The sequence below is a fragment of the Teleopsis dalmanni genome, chromosome 2 (assembly GCF_002237135.1).
Source record: "Teleopsis dalmanni isolate 2A chromosome 2, ASM223713v2, whole genome shotgun sequence".
Classification (NCBI taxonomy): Eukaryota; Metazoa; Arthropoda; class Insecta; order Diptera; family Diopsidae; genus Teleopsis; species Teleopsis dalmanni.
Genome location: NC_051847.1, coordinates 55,191,908 through 55,202,610, shown reverse-complemented (window position 1 = coordinate 55,202,610; position 10,703 = coordinate 55,191,908). Strand labels below are relative to the sequence as shown.

The following is a 10,703-nucleotide window of genomic DNA, read 5'->3' as shown; positions in this document are numbered from 1 at the left end:
AAAGCATTGGAAATCTGCAAATGTGCTTGAAGCACCTTGAGTTTGCAGACAGATTTTTGTTCTGCATTACGAATTATAAGAGGTTTAATGTTCATTGAATTTCAAATAAAGTACGAATTAACGAGGGGACCAAAATCATGCAAATTTTACGAATTAGTTAGCGAACTGTTTTCAAGGGATCAGCAGTTTGTTATGAATGATTTAGTTTTTCGATTTATCGGGGTACGAATTATCGCGATTCGACCGTATTTTGAAAACATGTTTTAAAATTTAAAAGCCTGGTACACATTAAAGCAAAACTATTATAGAAACATTTTTGTTTAAAGATATTACAATTTTTTTTTGAAAATTTAAATTAATTACTTACAAGCTGCTACAAAATTTTTAAAATTGCTTCACTTACTTCAAGAAATGAAGGCATTAGGTTATCATAGAACACTCCACTTGCGAGTCCTTTAATACCCTTTACTTGTGTAACATTATTATCTAAAAAATATTTAAAATTATATATTAATATCTGCTCACAAGTTTTTTTTTTTTTGAATAAATTACTTAAATAATATTCGTCGCATTTATCTTTAGGGCAGAACATATCATAGAGGAATGAATCATCTTTGGTGCAATTTTCTATTGGTATATCCTTCAGCAGCCTTTTACCAAGAACACATAAACTAAATAAATAGAATGTTGTTAATTAAATAGAATTAATTTCTTTGACTTGTACTTACTAAAGTTTTTCATTACCATGTATATTATCAAATATACCGACGTAAACAGCCACAATTGACAGTATTACACAAGCCAGTGCTACTGCTGCAAATTTATTTACAAAGCGCACACCCAAGAATACAATTAAGCCTTAAAAATGATTTAAAAATTATATTAAGACTGATTTAAAAATATTTATAAAAATTAAAATACCCATAAACAAAAGCAAAATGGTGCCATAAACTCTAAAGTTATTATACATAGCTTCTGCGTCTTTTGTGAAGTCTCCAAATATGGAAGCCCACGGTGCCATATATGTCTGGAAAAATAATTGTGTTAATAATTCACTAATTCAGTTATTTATATATATTTTATTACCAGAACAATTTCTACAGCACCTACGATATACATAGCTGCGGCTAATGTTGTCCCTGTATAGAATAGCATTCCAACAGCTCCACCAAATTCTGGACCAAGAGATCTAATAAAAAAAATTTAAATTTATTTGAATGATATGAGTTGATATTTTATAAATTACCTTGAAATCATAAAATAACTCCCTCCCGCCGGCACCACACCATTTGTCGCTATGGCAGACATGGAAATTGCAGTCAACATTGTCTAAAGATAACATATTTTATAAAACCTTTTTATTGAGATACTTATATTTTGCAGAAGTAAAAGTCCTTAAAGAAGTAATAAAATATTTTTAACTTAAAGTAAACTATATAAATCAATTACTCAAATAATTTTCTTGTAAATATAAATAATGTCATTAAAAATAGAAATAGGTATGTCATTAAACTGAAATCAGTTATTACTGGCTTCTGGCTTATTGCAGAACAAATTGCAAATAGTTACTTTCTAAACAATAGAACATTCCTTCGTTTCATATGTGTACGCTTTAGAAGCAGGTAAACTTCTTTTCGAAAATCTCGGGGAGCTAGCGGAAGCTTATATAATCAATATGCAAAGGTTATTTAACCGCATGAACTGGATTTAATCGAGTTGTTAGAAACAGTCAATCGGAAAGTTGGCAACGAGAATGTGGCATCAAAGCGGTTGAAAAACGTAGACTCAAGGACTAAGTCACCACTGCAACCAACCAACCAATCAACCATAGACTTAAACAATAATACTTAGATTAATCTGATTAAAATTTACTAATTATATTTTCTTGTTCTGTTTTTATCTAAATGGAATTTTTATTTATCATCAAGCAACGTATTGAAAAAATACTTTGTGATAACTTTACTATATTTTGTGATTAATAGAAATGGTGTCATTAAGAACAGATTAAAAAAGCGATTTATATAAAATAATAGTATAACTTCAAAAAAGATTAAGACAATTAAAATGGATGCAATAATTTTATTGTAATTTTGGTAACTTTTTATTTAAAGGCATTCAAACCTTATCAGAAAAATACAAACTTAGAAAAAGTTGATTAAATTAGTTAAAATTAATGGAGTAATTGTATTATAATTATCGACAAGTAATCATTCTTTGTAATTAAAATAAATTATAATGAAAAATACGAGCACTTACAACACAACAACAGGTCAACACGATCAGAAATCCACATACAGCTCCGGCAGTTCCTACAACCCATGTTAAACGGATAAAAAGTATTACACCAAATATATTTTGTATACACGGTAAAAATACACCAATCAGCGTGCCTTTAAATAATAAATAGTAATTGTTATTGATAAAACCCTATATAAAAATTGTGAATAATAAAATATTTTCCAAACTGTATATAATTAAATAACTTTAAGACAATAATAAAACCTACCCATACGAGCTGATGGTGCTGGTGTTTTAGCATCTGGATCCGCCGCCGCAGGTATCGTATTTTCATAGTTAGCTAAAGATGAAATAAATTTAGATATATGCGGTCTTGTTTCTAACTCATCCTCATATAAATATAAATTAGGATCAATTTTCGATTTATCGTTGTTTTCATGATTTTTTTGGCTTTCAGCATCTAAAAATAAATATACAAAAATTTATATATTTTATTTTATTAAATATATATAAATATGTTTTAACATATATGATTAATAGTTCGAAAAGACAACGGTACTGTTCAATTGGTATATTATTGTTGAACTAAGATATCGTTTTTAAACGATTATAATTAATTTATTCAATATATAAACATTATTTCCTGCTTCACTTTATCTTAGTCCAACATATTTTGCATCCATATTATATATACATTATATATAAATTATGTTTAAATATTAATCAAAGAAAATGATAAATAGCATGTTCTCATTAATATCTTTAATATATTAAATACCTAATCCTGATCATTTCCAATAAATAACGTGTAAAATAGATTATATTAATTTTGCAGTTTTTACCGTATTAAATCAGCTTAGTGAGGGAATTACTATAAGTCAAAAACTTCCAATCTTACCTGGAGCCGTAGAACCGGCCGTAACCTTGGACTCTTCTTTATTTGAATCCATTTTTTCTAAATTTATTTTTGATTCTTCTGCTTTGTTCATTGCACTCCAAATATTTTAATTTGTTTTATTTTTCATAAATGTTCATTCATTTGCAATTTTTTTACTTTTATATTTGTTAACTCCTTAGATTTATGTTGTATTATATGTTGTTGGTTTTATTAATTATATTAATTTTGGTTGACGCCCATTTTTAAGTTTGTTTATTTTACGTATTTAATAATATTTCAATTATGTACCAAAGAATTTAATTCTATACGAAAGACAATTTGAAGGTAAAATTAAGTATACCCGTGAAATCTGAGAAGGTGAAAATATATTTCTTTTATGTGTATGCTATAGGAACAAGTATTCCAATAAAGTCTCGCTTGTCCGGTTTAAATGTTGATAGATTTAATAATTTAAGCTAATAAGATTTTAATACAAACATATTGCAATATTACATTCTATATAAAACATTGTAAAGTTGAATGAGGATTTTAGAGAAGGATAGAGGGTTACATAAGTTTAAAAATGTTATGGAACTGCAAAAGTCAATAGATGACACACGACCTTAATAAAAACAAAACTGAGGATGAATGGAAAGAACATGGAGAAATAAACTACAGGATCAAAAAGAGAACTAGCCAGTTTCTTGCATATTGTTAGCTGATGCACTGAATTTCGACTATGTACTCACTCTATTGTTTACATTAAACTCTGAGTGGAAGTTTGAAGTGGTATATTAAACAGTTGATTTAATTTCAGTTTAGTACCATAATTCATATACAGTATGACATTAGGACTCTGTTCTATTCTTTTTTATTTATTGCTTTTTGCTTTTTAGGTGTTATTTGCTGGCACTTTAACTTTAGTTTACTTTACAATTAAGCCCAATGTGATTTTGTTAATACATACTTTTAATTATTTTATTAAATAATTTAAATTCTTAGTGAATCTCTATACAATGATTGAAAGTAGTCTCACTAATAAAGTGCAATTTATACTTTATACTTAACATACTTAATTATAAAAAAATTTAATAATAGTTTATAATTTAAAAACAATATATTCACTAAAAATAATATATTCATCAATAAACAATAAGAAAATTTATAGTGTATGGCAGGTAAAACTGTGCGAGGGCATGCATAGACTTTACATATTCTGACAGCGATACCAGAATTGAGTCCTTGAAGTATTACTTGATTCAACGTTTCTCTATTTATCAAAGCATTTATTAATAAAATTGTATAAAAATGGTTTGGAATATAAAATTTAAAAAAAATTAATATTTTATTTAAAAATGAGATGATTTTAAAAAAGTTAATACAAAAAATTATAATTATGCAAATTTTTATATAAAATCTGAGACCTATTGAAATTAGTTTGCATGTTTTTCTTACTTATATCAGTTTGTACGAATATAGGTCAGTACATACAGCCTGCTGAAAATATGAGTGCAGCATACAAAAAAAAATAAATATTTTGCAAATGATGATAGAAGCTAAAGCTTTTGTAAATCTAGGTTTTTAGATACGTCGAAAATGGATTTTATAGATTAACTGTGTAATTTGAATAAGAAAATTTTAGAAGGACATAACAATTACTATTGGAAAGATATTTAAACAATATTACTTTAGTAACAAAAGTAATAATAAACAATTTATAGTTTATCAGCTTTTTTTTGTTAAAAATAACATAAAATTTAGCAAAAATTGAAATTTGCGACTAATGTTCTTAAATTTTTATTAATTTTGTTTTAAACAAAGAAAATACTTCAAGAGTAATTTTAGTTTTTTTTTCTTTTTGTGAGTTCTGTGCCAATTTTGTACTTGTATATATTTATATATATTATCAGCTGCAGACTTTGGAGCTTTACGATAAGTAGGACCTACATTCGCACACTTTTTTGCAGACACTGGTGAACATATTCAAACATATATCTGAGTACTTAAATCATTCCGTACTTAAAAGTACTTAAAATAATTATTTGATGACCTGAAAACATGACCTGATTTAAAATGTTCAATTTTTTCATATATTATTGTAATTTTTTTTATTTCAAAATGAAAGTTCTTAAACAAATATCTAAAATAAGTGTTTTGTTATGATTTGTATTACATAATATCTAGATTTTACTGAGGGCTTAACACGATAGCACTTTTTATAATTTCTTCTTTATAATTACTTTGAAAATAATAGTTATTATTTAGCAAGAACACAAAACCCCATATCGCCAAAATTTTAAGGTTTTCACTTTTATTTTGCCAATGCCTTACTCATTTTGCATAAATTTTATTTTTATTGCATTATTTCATTTAAAACTATGCTTTTTATTTAAAATTTAAACATTTCTTTCACTCTAAATAATCTTATCATAAGATTTAATTAAATAAATTAACTTCGTTTTATATTTTATTTAATGTTGATTTTATTATTGCACTACATATTTTATATTTTTTAAATATTTATTTATTGAATTGACTGATTTGTTTTAAATTCGAACATTTTTGCTAAATGATAAAATTTTAGTTAAAATAATCATATCTCATCTCCACTGCCTTAAAACGGTGTGTGCGATGCAAAACTAAAACACGAAGGACTTGCGTACTATTAAAAAAATTGAGTGATACACAATTTAATACGAACTTTGCAGGGAAAATTCTTATATCTGCACATATGTTTATAGGCATGTGTATTTTTGTATTTGCAGCATCCTTATAGTACCTCAAAGCTCTCTAAGCTTTGTACCAAAACGGGAGAGAGAGCTTAAATTTAAACCAAAATTCCAGCACCCTCCTAATTTAATTCTTGTTGTACTAGTTTCTGTTATTTGGTCTTTATATAATATACAAAATATTGATACAAAATAAGATATATTCATATATATATATATGTATATATTTGAACTAATACACAGAAGAAAATGTGCAAATAAATATAGTATGGTTTGTACCTATTTCAATGTCCCAAAAGTTTAGCCCTAATAATATATTTTATGAGCTGAAGAACTCGTAATTTTCTTTCATAATTTTTATTATTATTAATAATAAATTTTATTATCTTATAATACAATATTATATAAAAAATATAAAACTTAATATTACAACTTAATATATAAAAACATAATAAAAAAAAAATATATAAACGTCTGGTAGGAACAGTAGTAGAATAGAGACGAAACAATTGCTTCTAGATGTTACAACGTATGAGTGCTAAAATGTTCATATTTTGCATATAAATTATTTGGTGAATCGATAAATTTTAATGTTAAAAATGTTTATACAGAAATTTTGAATTATAAATACACTTCAATTTCATTTTTCATACATTTTCACATCACATCTACTCTGTAATTATTCAGTGTATGTGCAATGTAAACTAAATATGCTAACGATTTATTCTTTAGAGGATCTTAGTTAGTTTGAAGACAGTCCTTTAAAACATATCTAAGGTTTAATTAAAGGTTTTTCATCGTTTGTGTATTACAACTTCTTTAAAGCAGTATGTTACATATTTAACTTATCAGGAAGAGTGATTATAAAAACAGTAATCATCATATCGGTTGGCATGAGGAGTTTTAATCAACTTGGGAGTGCTGTTTCTCTGATTGATAGTCGCTTTATTTTAATGTTTATGTTAGAAAGTCATTTTCGTAGTACTTCCATAAAATCGTCCATCTGCAAATCTCTATGTAAGACATCGTCCAGTATGTATCATACAACAGTGACTATGGTATGTTTTTCAGTATTTTGGATTGGAGGCTTTATAATATTAGATTATTCAGCGGTACCACATAACTGTGTTGTAGGTTACGAATTTGTTTACAACTGATAAAGCTGAGTTCGGATCAAGCAATCAGTAAAATTGTCCGAATTTTTGATGTACTTTATTTTTCTGAAGAATATGGTCATTTCAGTTTTAAGTCTGTTGTCATTCCAAGATATTTCGAAATATAATTTTTTGTTTAATTTCTATTTGTATAGGTGAATTGTATTATTTTTCTCGCAGTTTATAAGCTATTCGGGTATTCTATTTATTAAGTTTACTAGGTTGTTCCAAGCTTTGTCAATATTATTGTGTGTAGTTAAGAAATCAAAGGTGACATCACTGAATTAAATTATTATAAATGACTTGACTTGGTAGATAGGCTGTGTTAAGTAGTTACAGACGGGATCGAGTATATTACCCTGTGATATTCTAAAATTCATATTTTTCATTACTGATATATCTTCCCTGCATTTCACATAAAAGCAACTGTTTTTATATAGAAAAAGGTAATTAAAATAAATTCTTTGGTTGTTTTTTTTGGTTGTTTGTGTCTATATAAAAGCCCGTTTAGTCTCAAAGGGTTTAACAATATCTAACGAGACCGTTACAGTAAAATTTCTCACGTCTATTTTTATGGAGATTTTGTATACTATTTTATGCTCCTGTTGAATTTCTGACATATTTTTTTTAAATTTATATAAAGGTTGATAAATACCAATAAATTAATAAAGGTTGGTTAATGGTTTAAAGCACTATGTTATAGGTAGTAATATAATGGGCTACGAGCTCAAAGTGGATCGCCAATATCGTCATTACCTGTTGTTTTGTTAAATCTGTCTAACTAATGTTAATTGTAATCAGGGACCGAAAATAACAGTTATTTTAAAATTTTTTATGAAAAAAAGCAGCAACAAAAAGTTGTCTAAACTCTTATTTAAGTAAATAGTTATCATTCTAACAACTTTTATCCTTAATATTATGCATGCTTTTTATATTTGTGCTTTTTAAAATAAAACTCAAAAAATAATAATTATTATATGCCTTTTATTTTTTTCGCGCAGCAATAACTCTTAAAATTTGCTTCTTATTTTAAAACGCACAAATAACTGGTATACTTGCGTTATATAATATAAAAAGCAAGAGTTATTTTTAAAATGAAAATATAAAATGCAATTTTCATACAAGGTAGTTGTTTTTGCAATTCCATAGAAAATGTTTGAAAAGGTTGGTGTAGGTAAAGATTTAGTTCAGTTTTTTGTTTTTGTATTTTACATACAAATTTGTTCTCCTACAAAATACGAATGTAAATACAAAATATAAATGCAAAATACAAAAACAAAAAAACTGAACTAAATCTTTACCTGCACCAACCTTTTCAAACATTTTCTATGGAATTGCAAAAACTACCTTGTATGAAAATTGCATTTTATATTTTCATTTTAAAAATATCGCGCAGAATTTGCGCGATACTCTTGCTTTTTATATTATATAACGCAAGTATACCAGTTATTTGTGCGTTTTAAAATAAGAAGCAAATTTTAAGAGTTATTGCTGCGCGAAAAAAATAAAAGGCATATAATAATTATTATTTTTTGAGTTTTATTTTAAAATGCATATGATAACAGTTATAAGATGATTTTTATTTTTTTTATGATAACTGTTACGGTCCCTGATTGTAATATGTAATATTTTCATAAAAAAACATGCGGTATAGAGTATGTTAAATTTGATTTGTTAAAATTGAGATATGAAATCAGCTGTTTTCGTTTTATTATAACAGTATTCAGGTAAAATAAAATGGCACATAATGCGGTTTTTTAACAATTTAATCAATAAAGATTTCAACACATTAACATAAGTTTAACATATTTGACGAAGATCATGAAAAGCATAATTATTTTTCGATATAATTTATATTATTGTTATTAAGAATATGTTATGTGGTCAATTGTAATGTTTAACTATTTGCAAAGAATTTATTTTCTTATTTTTTGATTTACTACGATAATTTAAATTAATACGAAATCATTATATTTTTAATTTAATTTTAGTTAATTAACCATTTAAAACTTAGAAAACACGATCGTCATTCAAGATAGAGATCTAATCTGGAATTTGTTCTTAACAGTTGACTAATGACCCTTGGCATGGATTGCTTTTAAAGGATTCATTTTAGTACCAAAGCACATGAATTAAATTATGTCGATTGAGCAAATTTGATCATATACATGAGATCAATATATATATATAATATTGATATAATTTATATACAATACAATTTTTTACAAATTTTATAAATGTTTATAAATTCATTACAAAGTTAAGATAAAGATACTAATTTGAGAATAATATGAGAATAGTAAATTTCAATGAAAAAGTTTTTCTCTAGAACTTTCTAACAAGGACGTTGATGTAAGTCATATACATATAAGATTTTCTCAATGAAATATTGAATTAATTTTTGTATGACCAAAATAAACGAATATCAGATTCGTGAATATATATAATATCACAAAATATTAAGAATAAACACATTATTATTTTACTATAAGGCAGTTATTTTTTTTTATTAGAGTTTGTTATATCCGCAAATTTTAACAACCTCAAATTATATGGAATTATTGTATATTTGTTTAGGGTTTGGTAAACTAAAAATTAATAGATTCTTACCTAAGTAATTTGTGTCATTAAGTAACTTGTCCGATTGCGCTTCATCTTCCTGATATATATTTGCATCTTCTTTTGCTTTGCTTACTTTAAATCTATCCGGCATTTTGCCTAAAACCAAAAGTATTTATGAAGTAAATAAATTTATTTATTATAAAGTATTTATATAAGTATATACATATATAGTTATAATACTTATATATTATATAAGTATTTATTATAACCTAATATATTTTCAAAATCTGTGTACATATATTAAAATCTGTTATTTAACACTAAAATTGTTAATTAATAACACATACTAAATTTTTGTTAAAGTTTTCAAAAAATTTTAAAAATAATATATTATACGTTTTATTAATTATTACTGGGCTTAGGACGTTAATTTAATATATAAAAATTAAAAACGTTTTTTTATGAGGACTTCAGTGTGACACTGAAGATAGTTTACAAAGTAGACTGAAATATCTGTAATACAAATAATTTTATATTAAATTAATATACAATTAAATATTAAACACAAATTTATAAGTACAATTTTTATTTAAAATAATATTTTTAACTTTAATGTGTTAAATTAACGACCTAAGCACAGAAATAATTAAAAAAAGTTATTGAATATTGTTCGTAATAACAATTTATTAAAAAATAATATATTATTTATATATATATAATATATTTTCTTAAAATTCAATTATTAAAAATATGAGTATTGACAATATGTATAAAATGATTTTAATCGTAATACAAATCAAACATCATGTTTCTTATATTTAATGATTGCCCAAAAATTTCCAGATATGTTAGTATACTAACTCAATTATACATATTAATAATAATTAATTTAAATGGCCTGATTACAAGATAAATTTTATATTATGAAAAAATTAAACTTTTATTTAATTAGAAATTTAATATTTATATAAATCCTCATTATTATGCACTATTTTGGTTTCAACAACAATTCCATCACGTTACAGTGAATTCCATCAAGGCAAAAGCCATTTTTTACGATACATGACATTTATTATGATACAAGCTGCAGCTCGAATATATTGTTAATTATTTATGGGCATGTAAACACAAATTATAATAGCA

The 10,703-nt window shown here is 25.1% G+C and overlaps 2 protein-coding genes across 2 annotated transcripts in view; both read right to left on the bottom strand.

The window, feature by feature from the left end:
- Positions 1-67, bottom strand: part of LOC119674581 (histone acetyltransferase KAT6B-like) — an 8,500-nt gene extending 8,433 nt beyond the window's left edge. Inside the window, exon 1 of the mRNA XM_038085725.1 lies at positions 36-67. Coding sequence (XP_037941653.1) covers positions 36-67 — 32 coding nt within the window. The remainder of the gene's footprint in view (positions 1-35) is intronic.
- A 306-nt stretch (positions 68-373) lies between these two features.
- Positions 374-10,703, bottom strand: part of LOC119674580 (solute carrier family 12 member 6-like) — a 13,047-nt gene continuing 2,717 nt past the window's right edge. Inside the window, exons 2-10 of the mRNA XM_038085724.1 lie at positions 9,609-9,716; positions 2,507-2,698; positions 2,257-2,390; positions 1,247-1,329; positions 1,087-1,189; positions 922-1,027; positions 729-858; positions 553-671; positions 374-486 (exon numbers count right to left, since the gene is read on the bottom strand). Coding sequence (XP_037941652.1) covers positions 374-486; positions 553-671; positions 729-858; positions 922-1,027; positions 1,087-1,189; positions 1,247-1,329; positions 2,257-2,390; positions 2,507-2,698; positions 9,609-9,711 — 1,083 coding nt within the window. The 5' untranslated portion in view covers positions 9,712-9,716. The remainder of the gene's footprint in view (positions 487-552; positions 672-728; positions 859-921; positions 1,028-1,086; positions 1,190-1,246; positions 1,330-2,256; positions 2,391-2,506; positions 2,699-9,608; positions 9,717-10,703) is intronic.